Source organism: Dendropsophus ebraccatus, chromosome 8, assembly GCF_027789765.1.
Source record: "Dendropsophus ebraccatus isolate aDenEbr1 chromosome 8, aDenEbr1.pat, whole genome shotgun sequence".
Classification (NCBI taxonomy): domain Eukaryota; kingdom Metazoa; phylum Chordata; class Amphibia; order Anura; family Hylidae; genus Dendropsophus; species Dendropsophus ebraccatus.
In genome coordinates this window covers 53,730,649-53,751,148 of record NC_091461.1, presented here as the reverse complement: position 1 = coordinate 53,751,148, position 20,500 = coordinate 53,730,649, and the positions used below count along the sequence as shown (strand labels likewise).

The window sequence follows — 20,500 nt, the reverse complement described above, 5'->3', positions numbered from 1 at the left end:
ACAGATCATGGAAGTCCTACGAGGAGGAAAAGGTAATATACAGGGTAACACGAGGACCAGCATACAAGAGATACAAATACCTGGTCTGGAAGCAGGTAATGTACCTGGTCAGACATGAAAGCTAGACAAGTAACATAGGTCTACTAACCAATATACAAGCAGAAGGAGGAAGGCAGGCACTACGACATTCAACACACTCCAACAGTCCAGCGTTCCATGTGGCACATTACCACTCGGGTGGTGCTCGTTGCTAAAGACCAAAGTCCACTGTACAACTGAAGACAAGTAGAGATACAACGGCAACTCACCAAAGTAGAGCGAAAATCAGATGCTTTATTTCAGGGACAGAGCAGTATACAAACAAGCGGTGCGTTCCACAGATAAGAGCAACGACGTTTCGCGCTTGCGCGCTTCAACTGGCTCACATGTGATGTGAGCCAGTTGAAGCGCGCAAGCGCGAAACGTCGTTGCTCTTATCTGTGGAACGCACCGCTTGTTTGTATACTGCTCTGTCCCTGAAATAAAGCATCTGATTTTCGCTCTACTTTGGCGAGTTGCCGTTGTAGCTCTACTTGTCTTCAGTTGTAACATAGGTCTACAGTGTGTGCTCTGGGAGCAGGGAAGAGATCAGGGCTGTGTCCCAACGTAAATGTGAACTGGACACGAGAAAAGCCCAGCATCACCAGTATAGTGAGTGGACCTGAAGAAGGTGTTATATCGTATAACCGAATACCCCAATCTGTGCACACTGAACTACAGGTAGTTGTATCCATATCATGCAGCAGAGGGCAAAGCTCTGAATAACCTTGTACCACCATCTGGGAGGGGGTAGCGTGTCCGGTTCTATGTATGTGATATCATGCAGTAAAGGAATCTATTTCATGAAGATGAGAGGCAGGTCTGAAGCACTACCCGCTAATGGGTGATGTGAATGACCGGATATGTGTTGTACCTATGATGTCCTGTAGCAGAGGGGAAAGCTCTGAGTAACACAGGAACAACGACTGACAATGGGTGATGTGTCTGGTCCCATAACCTGCATGACAAACCATGTAGCAGAGGGTTCGGTAGTGAGAGCACAGGAACACCGCATAGTAAGAGGTAATGTGTCTGGTTCCATGTCCTGTTTGTGACACCAATTAGCAAAGGATTCTGCCCCGAGAACACAGTAGTTCCCCTAGGAACGGTAATGTGTCTGGTTTCATGTCCTGCTTGTGACACCATGTAGCAGAGGGTTCTGCTCAGAGCACAATTACACTGCCTGGAAAACAGGTAACGTGTCTGGTTCCATGTACTTACCGAGACACCATGTAGCAGAAGGTTCTGCTCAGAGCACAGATACGCCACCTGAAAGCGGGTAATGTGTCTGGTTCCGTGCTACTTGTGACACCATGTAGCAGAGGGTTCTGCTCAGAGCATAGATACGCCACCTGAAAGCGGGTAATGTGTCTGGTTCCGTCCTACTTGTGACACCATGTAGCAGAGGGTTCTGCTCAGAGCACAGATACGCCGCCTGATAGCGGGTAATGTGTCTGGTTCTGTTTCCTGCGTGACAACATGTAGCAGAGGGTTCTGCTCAGAGCACAGATACGCCACCTGATAGCGGGTAATGTGTCTGGTTCCGTCCTACTTGTGACACCATGTAGCAGAGGGTTCTGCTCAGAGCACAGATACGCCGCCTGATAGCGGGTTATGTGTCTGGTTCAGTCCTACTTGTGACACCATGTAGCAGAGGGTTCTGCTCAGAGCACAGATACCCCACCTGATAGCGGGTAATGTGTCTGGTTCCGTCCTACTTGTGACACCATGTAGCAGAAGGATCTCTCTGAGGGCACAGAAACACTGAATCTGATGGGGAATGTGTCTGTGTGCATGTGGTTGTATATATGTATTAATGTAATTGTATATATATAAAATCTGACACAGAGGGGTCAACCAGCACCAAAAATGCTGGATCTGCTGCCTAAGGGTTGCTGGAACAGTGCAAGGAACCTAGGACATAATAAAACCTGATGCAAGCCATTTTCCTATATGTAATGGTGTAATTATCACTTCCAACAGTAGGTGGCAGGAGAGATGCATTGCGTCCCAGGCTGCTGGAATAGAGAGCAGTGTGTGTGGTAGCTCCATCAGGAGACCACACACATACACACACACACACGTGGCAGGGGGAGGGGGAAGCAGCATCCCTCAGTGCAGGCTCCAGAGAGAGCCATAAGGGGGGGATGCCGGGGTTCCGCGCGGCAACCGAAAAGGGGCGGGGCCTACCGGGAGGGGGCGGGGCATCCTACAGTGAAGGCTCCACAGAGAGCCACAAGTAAGATTAAGGTGGGATGCTGCGGGGCGCCTGGTTCCCTAAAGGGGGCGGGGCCTACCGGGAGGGGGTGGAGCATTTCAGTACAGGCTCCACAGCTTGTAAGAAGGCGGAAGAGGCGGGGCCTACCGGAAGAGGCGGGGCCTCCCCAGCACAGGCTCCAAACATAATAAAAGTAATGAAGTGGGCCGCGCAGCGCCCGAAAGGGGGCGGGGCATACCGGGAGGGGAGGGGGGGGGGGGGGTAGCCCTGTGTGTACTCTGAAGAGCCACAATAGAGGAGGATGCCGCGGCACCCGGTAAGGGGTGGGGCTTAGGGAAAGGGGCGGAGCATCCTTTAGTATGGTCTCTAGAGCCACATGAAAGGAAAAGTGCGGGAAACTGCGGCCTGCGCAGCACCCAGTCAGGGGAGGAACATCCCTCACAGTGCAACCCATAGCACCCAGAGAGAGACACTAATAAAAATAAAATGGTGGAGGGGCTGGGCTGCTACTGACTGAGGGGAGACCCCGAAAATGGCGGGAGAGGAGCATCTGCCTGGGGAGGGCTGCAAGTGACTGGAGAGAGGGAGAGCTTACTATGTGAAGTAAAATGGTGGCCTGGGAGGGAGGGCAGGGGGAATATACTCACCAGGTAGGAGCCCATACTCACAATTGTAGTCTTCAGCCGGTGGGTGCCTCACCTTAACGCGCCAAGCTTTGGGGGGCGAGGCGGGAAGGGGCTGTGCGGATACAGAGTCCGCAGAAAGGCGACCAGATAGTCAGACTGATCTGGGGCCATGGTGTCACGTTGCCGGCCGGTGGCGACCGAGGGGTCACAGCCCATTTACATTTATGGTCTGTTCCCTGGTCGCATAGTGGGGGGGATCAGGGTGAGTTTTAGATAACCCACCGTGCCCAAGAATCCATAGGACCTAGAAGGAAAAAGAAATCTAACTAACTAAACATAAAGGAAGAAACTGGTCTGGAGAACCCAGACCTGTGTCTGCCTCCTACTGACACTAAGCTAAACTGGTTTACCTCAGTGCCTGTGGGCGGGTATATCCTGCTCAGGAGGAGTCACTTTCTTTGTTTCTCTTAGTGTCAGCGCCTCCTAGTGGCAGCAGCCTATACCCCATGGTATCTGTGTCCCCCAATAAGACACACGAGAAAGAGATTTGTTGACATTAATCTCAGAAGGGAGATGGGAGGAGGCGGAGAGAGAGAGAGAAGCTCACACACAGTTTTTTGTGTCTTCAGCAAACCGCAGCAGCTCAGAACTGGGAGAATGAGGCTTAATAGATGATAACAAATATGGAAGGAATTGTTAGTCTCACCATGGGCAGCAACTAAGTTAAGTTTGAGCGGAATACTTCTTTAAGCTGCCACCTACTGGTATAAATGTTGATATCACGTGAAGGAACTGAAAGATCAAATCTCAGAATGACCCTTTTTAGGAGCTCCTTCTAACTAATAAATCTCATAAAAAAGTATTCCTTCCTGTAGGGTCAATTGCAATACTGCAGCATTTCCACAGCAGAATAAGGTTATTATTACACCAACCATATAATGTATTACAGCTAAGCGCACTCACCTATGGCAAATGTAACAAGAACGGTCTTTGTGAATTGGGCATCCTGTGCCTCCGCCAATGCCATAAACATACTGGTTGCTTTTTGACGAGTTCTCGGCAAAATAAATACCAGCTCCAAACATGCCACCAATGTAAGCGTGCCTTTCATCAAACCCCTTGTGAATAATTGCATTTACAAATGGAGAACCTGTAACAGATTAAACACATCACAAATATTTAATGAGAGCACTCAAGAACAATGTTTAATATGGGACAATCCTGCTTAGTAATGAAAGGGCTTTTGAGATCAGACAGTTTCCCCGTGAGGACATAGGAGGAAACCATGTTATAAATAATAATGTTGAGTCTGTCAGACTGGATGTATAGATGTCATATTAGGGGAATTACACTGCCACGATTGCTCACCCTTAGGATGGTTTCACAATCTTTTTTGCACCACCAACATATTTTCAGATTTTTTTTTTTATTTACATAAAAACACATGCTGTCTGTGAAATCCTGTTAATAATGTGAAACACCCAAGCCATAATACTGGTCAACCATTCATGTTAGCGAGTCAGCAGAAATAGTGCTGGTTTAGAAAGTCTGTCTTCTTATATCTAGTAGTAATCTGCTCGCCTTTTTAATATAACCTTTGTTTTTCCCACAGGTACATTACACAGGATGACAACAGCTTACCATGAAATAGCATTCTTTCATTGGCATGATTATGGTTTTCCTCTGTAACTTCTTTTCTCCGGTGAGTGTATCTTTCCCACAGCTTTTTATTGCAAACCTTCTGAATCTAGACATTTACAGAAAAGGACAATTACTATGGCATTTTACTGATACAACTGATAAACCAGCACGGACTTGGTCCAGAATCAGCTTACCTTTAAGATATTATATCTGTTAAAAACTCCCCCTGCATGTCCTCCATCTCTATGTTCCCTGACTGTGCTCTGCATCTAGATTGGAAAGTAAAAATAAAACAAAATTTTAAAAAGTTGCCCTAAAAAACAGTCACTCAATAGTTCAGATTTATGAATCTGTCAGCAATTAAAACCAGATATTAAAACCTGTAATTTGCCTACAGGAACCAATCACAGCTTAGCCATCATAATAAGTTCAGCTAAAATAAAGCTGAGCCTTGTGTGTTACTATAGGCATACCACACTAGTATTTGTCTCGACAGATTAGTAAATATGGGCCAATGAGGGAGAAAAACAGCAGGCAAAGTTCATATGTCAACATATATTTTCGACAGCATCTTTTGCTTGCAGTCTTTTTTTGTGTGTTTGTTTTACCAGTGTTGTCCAAGTATGTTGCAGCCAATGCTTAGTACTAAAAGCCACCTGTTCATTCAGAAACATGGCTGTGGCATAGATACTAAAGACAAGTAAATCACAGCAATCAGAAGAATACAGTGGCACTCACCAGTATAAGTTGCAAAATTAATTCCTTTATTTCATCACTGGTCACTGGGATGGGTGCAAACAGGCGACGATCGTTTCGAGTGCTCAGCTGATGCACGCTTTGTCTTAGCCTCAGGCTAAGACAAAGCGTGCATCAGCTGAGTACGCGAAACGATCGTCGCCTGTTTGCACCCATCCCAGTGACCAGTGATGAAATAAAGGAATTAATTTTGCAACTTATACTGGTGAGTGCCACTGTATTCTTCTGATTGCTGTGAATTACCAAGAGACTGTGACTTTTCAGTTGAGCACCACCAATTTTTGCAAATACGAGCCCACCCCATCTTTCCTAAGTTCACCTGCAACCGGTGTTGATTGCCACAAGCTAGTAGTGCCGAGGCTATCTCCAATTACATGCACTAAAGACAAGTAAACCTCATGCACACTCATCCAAGCCCAAACGCTCAGCATTTGATTACCGGTGGCTGCAACTTGGGTTGGGGATGCAGCCCTAGAGTGTCCTGAAAAACATGGATACAGCCTATGGCATCACACTTCTTCAGCCTCTGCTAATCAAATGCTGAGAGTTTAGGCTAGGACAAACCAGAGCGTGCTTAAGTGCACTCATCACTAATAGAAACACAATTGCCTGCACTTCCAATCTTGCACCAGAGGAGTGTATATGGCTGCTGCTTAGTTCAAGACTAAATAAAAATACCTACAAAAAACATACTGTACCCAGAAATCATATAATCAAAAAAGAATTTATTGAGAGTCCTACTGTGTTTGTAGAAAAATTAACTTTTTGTGTTAGACATCTAACTATTCACATCATAATTAATATTATATATTTGAATTGCCTTGTGACTCTTTGCATGCCGGCACTTTAGCACATGCACTTTACCCATGCGTTTTTTGCAATCAGCTGTCCTGATTCATTTCATGATTTTATTGTATTTTATCCTTGATCATAATTAATAAAATTCTTTTTTGATTATATGATTTCTGGGTACAGTATGTTTTTTGTAGGTATTTATATTGTTTTGCTGTAGTGGCACCCAGAGTAATTCCCCCATTTATGGTATATTTGCACTGGCTTTGTTTACTTCCGGGGTGTGATATCAGCTATTACACATTTGTTGATTAGTTCAAGACTAAACTAGCAACATACTATTTTCATGCATTTGTCATATCCCACTGTGTATGTAGCAGAATAATAGAAAATAAAGAGGGAAGAATGAGAGGATCTGCAGCAAAGTGAAAATATGTTACCTCTTCATCCACAGAAAGAAACTCTTTATCATCTGGAGCAAGGTCAATTAATATGGTCCCACTGTTGGCGGTGTTCAGTGTCAAGTACGGATTTAAGCCTAAAAATTAAACCAAATTCATAGATCAATGGACTACTGGATAAAGGTTTCACAGCATACACTTTTTAGGTACTAATAGGTACTAAGAAACAAAGCTGCCTTTAGGTAGCCACTAAATACCAAACCCAACTGTACATAGAACGAGCCATTGCATTAGTTCTACATGTCAATCATCAATACATAAACCATGAAAACAGAGTTTATATGAAAACAACACATTGCAAGTGACTGAAGTTTAAATTCGAACCTTAAGGGGGAAAGATCCATTAATGCTTTTACCAGAAGACTAGTGAAAGAGTTTGGCCCATTTTGCACAATGCTGTAAATCTTTGCACAATGTTCGCAAATTTTGTGCAAACCACAGGAAAAGTTTAAAATTGTTGCACAAAAGAGCGACTGCTCAAATATTTGAGACAATCACACAATTCACACAAAACCTTTCATACACTTCAGCCTAAATTCTGTATTAGTTCATATTATTCTGGGTTGTACGACCATAATAACTCCCTATGCACAAAATAAGCGGATAGGTGTCTCACTAGAAGGTTTCAACTCCTGGAACCCCCTCATGTTCTCAAGGTTGGGGACCAAAGTCATCAGAACAGACATCAGTCACACATGCACCTATGGAAGGTGCGAGAGATGACCAACACTGCTTTCTCTGCTGAATGCAGCAGCGGTGAGCAGGTATGCCCTCCGCTCTGATGTAGGGCAATGGTCCTTGTTCTTGAGATTTGTGGGGGTCCCAGGTGTGATCACACACACTTGGTGGATAAGTTGTTATGGTGAAGCAACCCCTTAATTTTATTGGACACACAAATAAATAAAAAGGAGATGTTACCTTGTTGACCTGATATAAGCCTTTCCACACCCTTTATGATCTTATGCCTATGCCCGTAAGCATTAATCCCGATTTCCTTAAACTCTTTGTGTCCCATTTCAATTAAGACATCTAGTGTTATCTGTAAAAAGAAATTTTATATTATTAATGAGGGGGGAAAAAGCAGCTGCAGTGTAATAGCTGTAAAAGCACACTATGTCTACATTCTATACAGTCTGTAGGTTGTATAGAAGTTATCCACAGTACAGTCTTATAAGGATAAATGGAAGAATATGGGTCTACGTGGCAGTGATACTAGATGGGCCTTATGAAACATCTGAATATTGCTTAGCTCCCTGTCATTATTACAACTTCTCCCTAGAAAGAAACTGATTCTACAATAAAGCAAATCAAACAAATAAGTGATATGCTATTGGCATGTGGAAGAGTTTACAATGACAGCTATCACCTGATAAAAGGTATCAACGTACCTGTTCCCTCTCGAAGATGTCAATTAAGTGTTCAAGACCAAGGTTTCTCAAGAACTGATTGATACTGAGATCCACGCCAGGTACTTTAGAAAGAAATAAAAAAAAAAAAAAAAAAAAAAAAAGAATATACTGTGTTAAAATGAAAAAAGCAAAATAAAAGGTAAACCTTTAGGCACGATCAGGGTTCTCTACATGCAAATTCTGCTTATTTGTTGACCACCGAGTAATTTATCTTCCCAGATTTAACAAAGTGGTGAAATATAAACTGGTGTACGCTGCCTATAGCAACCAATCACCGCGCAGCTTTTATTTTATTCAAGCTGAAAACAGAGCTGTGATTTGTTGCTTTGAGCAGTTTACAACCAGATTCTATTTTACACACCATGATAAATCTGGGCTATTTCCTATTTTATTCCTATTCTAGTTTATTTCTTCACATTCTTATTTTTAGCTTTTCTTCTTTTTAAGCCTGAAAATACAAAATATAATTTATTCCATTGTCTTTCATATGTATTCTGGGCATCATTGATATAGTGAGGCCCCGTCCACACATCAGTGTGCGCCACTGTAATGCATAGTTCATAACTGCATCATGGGTTGTGCGGCCTCAAGTCTATGATCCTGTACTGCAAATGTGGACAAAAATAGGACATGTCCCATTTTTGTCCGGTCACCAGCCCTGCACAGATCTGTAAGAAATCTAGATGAATGTACAAACCAAAAACATTGGGTCCATATTCTTTCCATAGTTGGTGAGAGAAACAATACATGTGTGGACAAGGCCTTAGTATTATCTGACACACAAACCACATTGCCATCTAGTGGTTTTACTTATATGTATCACAAGCTCCATAGCACAAATTGCATCAAGGGCTTTCTTTCTCAGTTTTTTTGGAGGTTAGTCTTGTCATATTACAGCTTTTTTAGTAGCTATACATATTCATAGAACTGTGTATCTGTGTATGTTGCTATAAACTTAAGTGCTTACTAGTACTAGAGCACTAATGCCTGCTATATCCAACCAATATTTACTTTATTCAAGCTTGCTAGTTGTTATCTAGGATTCTGGACATTTGATAGTCTACAAAATGTCACGTCCTCTGCATTAGCTGTCTTTTGGGTATTGCTAAGGCGCAAAGCTGACAAATGAAAAGTCAGAAACACAAATCATACTTTAAAATGGCTGTCTCATAAACCAACCCCTACTCATATTATTAGAGCATCTTAAGGGTTGCCGTTTCCCCCAGAAGCCAAACACTGGACTGATGACTGATCCTCACGTCTCCCCATATGACAAGGGTTGCATGTGGTAAGAAAAGCCATTTGATGAACCTATGTAACTCAAAAAGCAGTGTTTGTAGACATTTACCTTCGTCCTTTTTCTCTAAGCCGATGGCTTCCTCAGCACCAGCACTGCTTCCAGATGGTGCATCAGGGAAGCTAATTGCCAAGTTATCCAAGCTACTGGCAGCAGAGAGGGTTGGTGGACTAGAGGGCACAGATGACAAAACTGCCACTGGTGGGTTTATTGGCTGGGAAACACTGATGACTTGAGGTTTATAAAACGCTGGTAGAGCAGTTGGGGGCATTGCGGCTGCAAGGAGAGCCCGTACATCATCAGCCTGGAAAAATAGAAAATTTTAAAAGTTGTGTTTAATGTCCAAAAATGTGTGTAGATTCAGTGTAAACAGCTGAAGCTACATAGACCTTTATAACTGGTGTCTCAGACTAACTCAAGCTGCAGCTGCTGTCTACATCAAAAAGGTACTACATGCAACTTATGGTTCTTTTGACTAATTATCAATTCTGGATCCCTTTTTCTTAGAGCTGTGGTGCGCCGTTCCATCCAATCACTTAGAATGATAACGCAAAGCTGTGAATTTGGTTGCCCTTTGTCAAAGAGACGCATCCCTACACAGTCTGTCAGCACTTACTGAAAGGTGTCAGACACTGTAGGTACACACCTTGTCATCATAAATTTTCAGGAAAATAAACAGAGCAATGGTATAAGAACAGGTGCCCCAGAACTGTTATATAATAAAGAATGTAAGTATTCACTAATACAGACTCTATATGGTGGTAAATACACAGTATTTTAGGAGTGATAACTTTATTGGCCAAACAAAAAAATAGTTAGAATTGTGAGCTTTTGGAATTTCAAAGATCCCCTTGTCAGACGAGTTCACAAGTGAATGACTTACAGAAAAAGCACAAAATTTAAAAGATGTTACAAGCAAGAAGAGAGACATCTGTGAATGGGGGGGGGGAATATACTTCTGTAGCACAGTTTCTGTGTAAAGTATTGCACGTACACCGGAGTTGGGTTCTTGACCATGAGGCCCTTGGGGATTAAATTATCCTTTTTGCATTGGGGTAGGAAGATGATGTCGCTGTTCAGTTGTGCCAGTTTCTTCAGTCGGTTTTTAAGATCAGTTTGTGCTCGGTACATTGGGGTACCTTCCATTATGGTTAGATATAAACATAAACCATAATGGAAGATACCCCAATGTACCGAACACAAATGGATCTGAAAAACCTAAAGAAGAAACTGGCGCAAGGACATCATATTCCTATCTCAATGCAAAAAAAGATAATTTGATCCCCAATGGGCTCATGGTCAGGAACTAAACTGTGCTACAAAAGTACATACCCCCTCACCCCCCTTATTCACAAATGTCTCTTTTCTTGTTTGTAACATCCCTAAAATGTTGTGCCGTTTCTGTAAGTCATTCATTTGTGAACTTATCTGAAGAAGAAATCTTTTGAAGCCCAAAAACTCACAAGTCTAACAATTTCTTTTTGTTGGCGAATAAAGGTATCATTATTAAAATACTTTGATCACAAGTATTTACCACCATATGGATTTTTCTGGCTAACACAGTACCATACTATATTTTTTTCCTAATACAGACTCAGAATGGTGACAGATTACCATTAAAGAGTGGTGAGCAACTTCTTAATGCAAGGTTTCCAAACACAGAAAGTAATTTCTGTAATAAATCTTATTAAAAATGATGTAATTTATGTCCCATGTAGCACTCCTGCAATACTGAATTTACTGACATAAATCAAATACTTACTGTAACCAAGTCTAATGAGGTTTGCCCCTCCTGATTTTTCAAAGTAGGATCTGCCCCATGTGCCAAGAGCAGAGCGCACAGCTGAGTTCTTCCTTTCTGAGCAGCTTCATGTAGTGATGTGAAAGCCCACTTGTCAGTGGCATTAACACATGCATTGTATTTTATAAGTAAAGCGGCAACGTCCACATGCTGCAAACAACATCATCTTGGCTGGTTAGTATAACATGTTTCATACAACACACAGTATTAAAAGATAATAGCCACAGGTCTGGCTGCTAATTCAACTCTCAAAAGATACACAAAGTCCTTGCAGCAGTGACTTAAGCATTACATACAGGCCATCTAAATTAAGTGTCGACCATTAAATACATGACTGTGTTGCATCTACCAGAGGGCAGCACTCTAACTTAAGGGATTCTCTGCTTTAGCTCATAGAGGAAAGCCGACACCCTCTGTGATATCCATATGTTCCTTTTAGATTTTTTTACAGCAGACATTATGGCATACCAACTTCAACCACTGAGAACACCATAAACATAAGAAGGGATTCTGTTCCCAAACTTACATGTTTGATGAGATGTAAGTAAGTAAAAAACACACAGCTACTTTCATACATCAATTAAATGAAGCTGCAAAACCACACTCAAACCTAGGACAAGAGTGGTGCTGTTTCTGGAAAGCAGCTATGCATTTCTAAAGCCCCTCTTATATGGGGAGATTCAGAGGACCGAACAAGCGCTGATCCTTATTTCCCGCTCGCTGCCAGCGCCATTACACTCGTCGGCAGCGAGCGAATAAGAGGGGGGGGGGGACTGCCCGGGTGAGCGCTAGATCGTCCAGGCAGTTTGTTTGAAAGACAACGATCATCATATATAGCGCATTTCGGCTGCTCATTGTCTTCTACTACACTAAGCGATTATCATCTGTATTCGGTCGGTATCGGACGAATATGTCCGAAAAACCCCTTTGTGTAATACAGGCCTTAAGGCTGCATTCACAAAAACCATGATTGCTACCTTTAGCAAGGATAGCAGAGACGTGGAATCGCGGTCCTGGAGTGTTTCCCTGCACGGCATGATGTATTAATATCACGTGGGGAGTTGAGAAACTGTTTGAAAGTTCGCTCCACTGTAATTACACAGTCACACGGCTCTGTCATTACAGCGGTGCAAACACTTAAACAGTTACCCCACTACTGGCAGCATACTAATGAATCATACCCTAATACACTAATAAAGCTTTCCCTAAGCTGTGGCTTTACAACTGCTGTGAAACCACAATCCTCAGCATTCTTTCAGGGAGTGATGAGTTTTAGTTTTGCAACAGCTGGAGTTCCAGAGGTTGGGAAACACATTTCGTTAACATTATGCTAGTCATAGTAAAGCTGCTTAAAAATAAAGACTTTTAATCACAACATACCCCATAGGATGCAGCATTGTGCAATGGAATTAGTCCACCTTTATCTTGTGCATTTACATCAGCGCCATGTTGTAGCAGGTATTCAGCAACTTCTAGGTTATTGTAGCCAGCTAGTAAAAACACAAAAAAAGATATCATAGGACAAAAACATAGTCATGGTTTATTGAATGTGGCAGCCTCACTAAATTATGTTAAGACATTAGCAAAAATAGAGCTAAAGATACTAACCAGCTAAATGTAAAGGAGTTGAATGCCTTCCCTGGGTATCCCTGCAGTTGACATTTTCTGGTGTGCACAGTTTCTTAACACGAGCTACACAGCCTCTTTTAGCAGCATCTAATAAGGCAGCATCTCCACGAAGAAGATCCTGAATGTCTGTATCGCCATCCTTGACCAGATCCAGCGGCGTGTTGCCATCTCTGTTCTTCTTTGTTGAATCAGCTCCATGCTGGTCATATGAGAGCAGAAGACATATTTTAGAACTATAATGAACTGTTTACTTATCCCCTACAAAGTGTTTCCCCCCACCCACGCTAGACCCGGAAGTGTGGTGCATTAAACTCACATCTCGTGTCGACCCCCGTCCGCCATCTTGTGACAATGACATAGTCTTCGGGAGGCTGGCCGAACCACTCCATCCGTCCCTCATGCCGGCCCCCTTCTGCCGTGTTATAACTATGCTCAGCCGCGATTGGCTGAGAACAGTTATGCTCAGCCAATCGCGGCTGAGCGGCTGATGACGTGGCAGAGGGGGGCCAGCATGAGGGACGCATGGAGCGGTTCAGCCGGCCTCCCGAAGACAACGTCATTGTCCGAAGATGGTTAACGGGGGTCGACACGAGATGCGGTGAGTATAATGCACCACACTTCCGGGTCTAGCGTGGGTGGGTGGGGAACACGGGGAAGGGGGCCATTCACATACATAACATACATTACAAAGTTGTATAACTTTGTAATGTGTGTTATTTTGTGAATAATTGTTTAGCGCCGCACTACCCCTTTAAAAAAAAAAACCTGAGGCGGGATATGCTTAAGTTGCATTCACATACAGTATTCTTCAAATTGCCATGGTTTTGAGGCAAGTTCAGGTGAAGTGCATGCTTTGTATGTGCTTCTTCTGTACATGGCACAAAAAGTTAAGGTAAACTGGTTTAAAAGGAGAAGGTAAAAATAAAAAAATAAAAATACAATATTCTTCCGCTCCCAGTGCCCGCGCTGCATCACAGAGCTCCCGGACCCCGCAAGCCATCGTCATCACCCTGGTTCCAGGTACGTAAAATCCTGAGTTCCACGTCACAGACGGGTGTCCCGCTCCCGACTGGGGCATGTCAGCTGGGTCGTAACTTAGCCGGCAGGCAGCTCATAAGAAAGCAGGTGAGGTCCAGGAGCGGAAGACGGCTCTGTGCAGGCAACTAGAACTTCTTATCGCCACCCCTACCCCTAACTGTAATGATTTTTTTTTTTAATTCCCCGCCAGACTTCTCTTTTAAGGAAGCTACAAGAGCTTGGCCCGGGTTTTGTAGCCAACATACCTGAAGCAGTAGCTTGCAAATCTCATATTTCCCTTTTGCAGCGGCTTCATGTAAAGGTGTAAACTTCCACAGGTCTGCAACATTAATGACGGCTCCATGTTTAACAAGCAGTTCTGTTACTTCATAGTGTCCATATGAACAGGCATTGTGTAATGGAACTAAGCCCCTAAAGGAGGTGAAAAAAATACAGATTAAAATGTGTGCAGATGGTAATACTATGTCGCCTAAAAGGTAGAAATCCATTATATGGAACACAATCTTTTATTGGTCCATATTATACCCTCAGTGTGCCCCTTTTCCAATACATGGCCCTATCCCAATACCACCCCTTTCCCTATTAAACTGGTATTGTCCTCCATAGGTTTTGCTCACAAGTAACTATGCGTAAAACATTTGGTTTACGGTCAATGTATTATAGGGGTTTATCCTAAAGGTATTATAAACATAACTTTTAATATGTGCTGCCTACAGGAAGACTAACTATTCATTCCATACTTATTATCGATTCAGTCTCCTCTCCCCCCTGTTCTGAGATGCTGGTTTCTGCTGAAAACTCAAAAATCTGTGTGTGAGCCCTTTCTCTGTCTCCCTTTCTTCTCCCCTCCCTTCTGAGATGACTGATGTAAACAAGTCCCCATCTGCAACATTGTAGCATCTTTGTAATGCTGAGAGGGTTATTATGAGGTCAAGCTACTAATGAACTCACTGTGATGAATCCTCCTGGCATTGCAAAGCAGCTACAATGTTGCAGATAAAGCCTGCCAGGGACTTGTTTACATATGTTTCAGAAGAAAGAGGAAGAGTAGATGAAGAGAAAAGATGACAGTTTTTTGTGCCTTCAGCAGAAACCAGCAGCTCAGAACTGGGGAAGATGACAGAATAAATAAGTACCAGCAGCTCAGAACTGGGGGAAGATGACAGAATAAATAAGTATGAAAGGAATTTTTAGTCTCAACATGGGCAGCAATATATCAAAAGTTATGTTTCAGTGGAAAACCCCTTTAAATATGAAAACAGCCAACTGAGCACAAGTAGTAGCCGTACTGGAATGATCTGTGAAAACTTTAATGCAAATAAGGTGCCATTTTTTAGTTTAAAAGTCAGCTGTAACTATAACAAAGAATTCAGATCTACTTTTTTTTTTTTTGGCTCAAACCCGGTTACATACGGATAACGGACACCATATAAAGAACTCAGTTAAACCTATTAAAGTAAATCGGATCTGCTGGTGTCCATCATGTGATGGTCTGTCTGCTTCTGTTTTTGAGGAACTACCCGCCTTTGTGAAGGAGGCCTCAACAAGGATGTGAACTGAGTCCAAGCCTAGCAACTGCTCACCCTTTATCTTTTGCATGGACATCAGCACCATGCTGCAACAGGTATTCCACTACGGCCACTCGATTATATCCTGCAGCAAAATGGAGGGGCGTAGACTGGCGTCCTTCTACATCCCGGCAGTTAACAGTCTGTGTGTTACATAGTTTCTAGGAGTATTAAGAATAGGGAGTTAAAAAAAAAAAAACAGTAACTGCTTGTAACAAGAATACAGATCTGTAATAATGACATACAAATATAAGATCAAAAATTTAGTAGAGATTAGTGTGCAAAGTTTGGGATGTATAATAGTAGTAGTAAGTAGTAGTTTTATGTTGCTTCTAGTTAGCCAACATATTCTACAGCATAATGGACAGATTCCGCTTCAATATCTTGTCTAGGAAGTAGGGAGAAGAGATGAGCAGTAGTGCACCAAAACCGGGGGAGGTATGTATAACTTTTATATCATTTACTACAGGCCCAGCAGCAAAACTTTATAATGGAATTTCCCTATAAAACATTACAATTCACAGTACACGTCTGCCATGCTGTCTGGGTGTTTGTTTAAGGAGAGGCTGGGAGAGAACTGTTAGCTGTATGATTGTTATTGTTGAAGGGGTATAGGCACCTTAAGGAAAACTTTTATCAATGTTTTTTTGTGTAGGCATTAATGTCGAATTGTCACAAACGTTTGAGCAGTCGCTTATTTGTATTAGGAGTATTGTGCAAAAAAAGGCCACATTGTTTAAAAACATAGAACTTTTTTGCATTGGTTTTCTGAAGTATTGATACATTTCCCCCATTCAATGCTAGATTAAGTGGCACTTGCAAACTCACTTTTACTGTGTCCATATCCCCCGCTTTTGCAGCCTCTAGCAGCTGCCGATCTGCATCTGTATTACTGAACGATAAGCCTTCTGATGAAAAGAAGCAATTGTTATACATCTCATTTTCAAAAATATTACAAAAAAATGGGATTTGCAATGTGAACAAGTTGGAACATGTACCTTGGAGGAGTTGTTGCACACTCTCATTTCCCATTTGAAGGGCAGTGAAACCCTGCAGTGATACAAGGGCTGGGTCACTTCCTGAGTTCAAGAGAATTCGGCAGGTTTGCAAATGGCCACAATGTGCGGCACGATGGAGGGATGTCTGGCCTAAGTTGTCCAACGCGTTCACCTATTGTGGGGGAAAACAACACACACAATGAAAGCAATCATTAGATGCATGTTTCAAGATTACGACTTCTATAGTTTATTTTAAACTGAGGTCTTGGACAGCAAAAGAAAAAGATCACTTCTCTTTCCATGTCAGTTGTTTAGTCCTATGTACATATAATCAACGGAGACAAGCTTTCCGGCAGGCAGTTCCTACCTTTGCTTCATGTTTCAGCAAAACCTCTACAACGTCATTGTGGCCCTTCTCTGCTGCAACGTGGAGCGGTGTCAAAAAGCTTTTGTGGGCAAAAGAAAAAAGGAAAGATGTTATTTGGAACACTTTTAAAAAGTCCATAGACTAAAATAAAAAAATCCTAAGAACAGAACTTACTCTTTGGTCTTTTCACTGACGTTTGCCCCTTTCCTAAGGAGCAGCTCACATACTTGTTTCCTCTTAGGATACGGAGATGATGCAGCAAAATGCTGTAACATATAAAGAACATGTAAGTGTGTAAAGCTTGTAGCATTACACTTCAGAAGAGTAAGCACGGCCATGGTGAATTTACAGTGCAGGATTATAACTTTGTATAACTTTGTAATGTGTGTCTAGTGAATAAAAGCTAAATGCCGCACTATCCCTTTAAAACACCAATAGAAAACAAATGTTCAAAGGACAGGGTTTTTCTTTCCACCACAAATCTGCATGCAAAGAATTGCAGCATACTCCTTTTTTCTGCACAGAAAATTTCAGCTCCATGTGGAAAATATTTAAAGGGGTTATTAAGCACTTCAAAAAACCCTTTCTCCCAGGGACAGCATCACTCTTGTTTCCAGTTTGGGTGGGGTTTTGTAACTCTGCTCCATTGAAGTGAATCAAGCCTAATTGTAAACCAGACCTGAACGTGAGACAACAGCGGTGCGATCTCTGGAAGTGGCCAAGTTTTTGTAGCAACGGATAACCCCTTTAAGACCCTGTTTACATTTACTCTATTGAAACTTGCTGTTCACACAGCAAATCCAGCATGTCTAGACTTACTATTCCAGTGGTGCATTCAGTAAATAAGTGGAAATAATGTGCATTTAAACTTTGTTATAAATATGTATAATTACATAATGTACATCTTTAAAAAAAAATTAAGGTTTCTCTCAAGAATTCCTTCTTGAACAGACTTTTTATGGCAACAACTAAAGATAAGAATGTTTTCCCTGGAGCCTTGCTTTACTGGGAAATGGGGTCAGACAGATGACCTGTGAATAGCTTACTGTATGAAACGGTTGAATCTGTGTTTTTTCATTCTACAGTCTATGACATACATTGATTTTCCAGGCTAGCAGAGGCGTTGTAGAATTCTCTCATGAGAAAGTTTATTTAAAAAAAAAAAATGCAATGGAGGTGCTTTAAGGGTAACACTAAACTACTTAGACTGTTTCAGGAATTAAAACTTCCAACTCCCCCACCACCAAAACAGGTCACAGTGCACAGAAAAAAAAAAAAAAAAAAAATATACAATAATTCTACTGACTTACCAGCACTACTACTTATAAGGCTACGGTAAATAAACATGTGAATATTCCAAAAAAGACCCTGTTCTCCCATTTACATTAGCCATTCTGCCATATGCCTCTTATGATCAAAAGAATGAAAACACGCTCTAATATTTCTATAAGGGTACAAACCCACTTGACGTATTTGCTGCGTGAATCAGTCTTAAAAATAAGCAGGCAAAACGCAGGTTGGCTTTATACAATTGTTCTGCGTTAAAATACGCAATTGCGTATTTTTGAAGCGTGAAGCTACATGCGTTTTTTCGCACAGGTTGTTAACAACTGATGCTTTGCTAACAACAAGCTTCACGCTTCAAAAATACGCAATTGCGTATTTTAACGCAGAACAATCGTATAAAGCCAACCTGCGTTTTGCCTGCTTATTTTTAAGACTGATTCACGCAGCAAATACGTCAAGTGGGTTTGTACCCTAAGAAACATTTCCCCTCTCACAAGCGCAGAGGTGCTACTTTTAGTCTAAAAAGGTATAAAGGGAAAATGGATCTTCTAAAATGCAGGGACCTCTGCTACACTACAAATGTATTTTCTCTCCTGTATAAACCTTGTACCCAGCCTTCCAGTAGAGGATTCCATATTCTTCTGTATTCCTTACAGTTAATTCTTCCAAAATAAATGTAAATGGAGGATTTCTTTCAAGCATATCTTGTACTAAGCTTGCCCATATGATCACCAAGCAAAATCCAACGAAAGCCGCTTCCAGATTTATCAGCGATATTGCTAATATGCTAATGAGCTTTTCTGCTGTGCTGGAGGTGAAGCTAGCGCCACAAGAGCCCCCTTTCGGTCTGCTCATGACTCCCTCTCATGAGTCTTCAAGAGGCTGAATCAGTGCCATCCCTCAATCTACTTTGAAGTGACTGTACCACCAGGCCCAGGCAGAAGCACGGGAGGCGGGCCGACCAACCCTTAGTGGGAGGAAACCCTAGCCCCTCTATGATCGGGTTCCATTGATTCTAATGGAGTCACGTCATGGAGGGGCTGGGGTTTCTTCCCACTGGGGGTGGGTCGGCCCGCCTCCAGTGCTTCTGCCTGGGCCTGGTCACTTTAAATAGGAAAGGGGTTTCCCTCCTGATCCTAAAGTGCTGATATGACCGGATCAACATTCAGAACAAGAATTGTATAAAAGTCCATCAGTATTCATGTTAAAATTTTTCCAGTAATCAAGTCTTTTCTGAAGCCCTCAATTACTATGGCGGTAACCAGCTCATGAGAGACTGTTCCCCAGGTTCACAGTTCTTATGGTAAAGGTGGTTTCTTACCAGAATAGATAATACATTGAAAGTATATTCACTAAAGGCAATATACTTTAGATAGTACATATACATTTTTAATATATGTTTTGCTTACTTTATAAGAACATATTTATTGGGGAACTTACCAGTGCCGTCTCATGAGTCTGAGGATGTTTAAAATTAACTATTTCCAGTGAGAGATGTTTCTTAATGCGTGCAACGTCTGCTTCTCTTGCCGCCAGTAACAATGAATGACCCTTAAATTCATCTAGATGGGAAGAAACCGCAAATGCATTATAGATATATAACAAAACAAGTGAGCACCAAGCTACACTTGTCTATTAAGATCAGCATAGCATTCCACATACTGTGATGTATTTAAAGGAGCTGTCCAGAAATTCAAGAGCATGGCTGTTGTCTCTAGAAATACCACTATACCTGTTCATCGGTTGTGTCCGGGTATAGTTTACCTCCATTGTAATTGACTAGGAGGAGCTGGGGTGTAACCCACAACCAGTAGACAGGAGTGGCACGGTTTTAGAATTTTTTTTTTCTAATCCTGCACTACCCCTTTAAGTGCAGGCCTTGAAGTCACTTAAAAGAGTATTTATGTCTTAAAAGTAACACTTATTACACATACACATTTCTTATAACTTAGTAACACAGCTCTGATGTGTACTGTCCAAGCAAAAACTATGAGATGCCAGAACAAAGCTGATTTAGTGTTGTTAGAGACACCACAACAAATAATCCACTATCAGGTAAAGTCTATGCTAACATCTTTCATAGAGTAAGGTTGAGTTCACAGATGCAGTAATGCAATGAAAATGCAATGTGAATGCATCATTTGCAGTAACTGATCCTTTCATTGCAGCGCTGCATCATTTCATTGCAGTAATTTAATTGCTGTCCACCCGTCCTTCATTACATTAACACAGAATCCTGGCAATAAATTGGAAGGGTGGTTCACACCTGGAATAAACTGAACAGCAAAACATATACAGAAAACACATAATATTCTTCAATGACAAGGTCAGTACTCACATGCTAATCGTTCCTTTAGCTGTGGTGTTGGAGCCAAATCAACGGCACTTTTATTGTGACAGTTGAGCATGTGCGGGTCTGCACCATAACTAAGCAAGAGGGAACAGACCTCCACCCGGTTCTTAGAGGCAGCTTCATGAAGAGGCGTAAATTGCCAGAGGTCCATTGCATTTACGCAGGCTCCGTGCTGTAAGAC

General features: G+C 42.1%; 1 protein-coding gene across 1 annotated transcript in view; it reads right to left on the bottom strand.

Annotated features, from left to right (window-relative positions):
* The window catches only part of TNKS2 (tankyrase 2), a 47,468-nt gene that overhangs the window by 9,350 nt on the left and 17,618 nt on the right, over nucleotides 1-20,500 (bottom strand). Inside the window, exons 8-25 of the mRNA XM_069980378.1 lie at nucleotides 20,305-20,491; nucleotides 19,407-19,528; nucleotides 16,854-16,945; nucleotides 16,680-16,758; nucleotides 16,313-16,484; nucleotides 16,143-16,222; nucleotides 15,330-15,475; nucleotides 13,992-14,157; nucleotides 12,688-12,907; nucleotides 12,460-12,569; nucleotides 11,041-11,229; nucleotides 9,330-9,582; nucleotides 7,961-8,043; nucleotides 7,491-7,611; nucleotides 6,552-6,649; nucleotides 4,758-4,832; nucleotides 4,564-4,669; nucleotides 3,886-4,072 (exon numbers count right to left, since the gene is read on the bottom strand). Of these exons, the coding sequence (XP_069836479.1) occupies nucleotides 3,886-4,072; nucleotides 4,564-4,669; nucleotides 4,758-4,832; nucleotides 6,552-6,649; nucleotides 7,491-7,611; nucleotides 7,961-8,043; nucleotides 9,330-9,582; nucleotides 11,041-11,229; nucleotides 12,460-12,569; nucleotides 12,688-12,907; nucleotides 13,992-14,157; nucleotides 15,330-15,475; nucleotides 16,143-16,222; nucleotides 16,313-16,484; nucleotides 16,680-16,758; nucleotides 16,854-16,945; nucleotides 19,407-19,528; nucleotides 20,305-20,491 (2,486 nt within the window). The remainder of the gene's footprint in view (nucleotides 1-3,885; nucleotides 4,073-4,563; nucleotides 4,670-4,757; nucleotides 4,833-6,551; nucleotides 6,650-7,490; nucleotides 7,612-7,960; nucleotides 8,044-9,329; nucleotides 9,583-11,040; nucleotides 11,230-12,459; nucleotides 12,570-12,687; nucleotides 12,908-13,991; nucleotides 14,158-15,329; nucleotides 15,476-16,142; nucleotides 16,223-16,312; nucleotides 16,485-16,679; nucleotides 16,759-16,853; nucleotides 16,946-19,406; nucleotides 19,529-20,304; nucleotides 20,492-20,500) is intronic.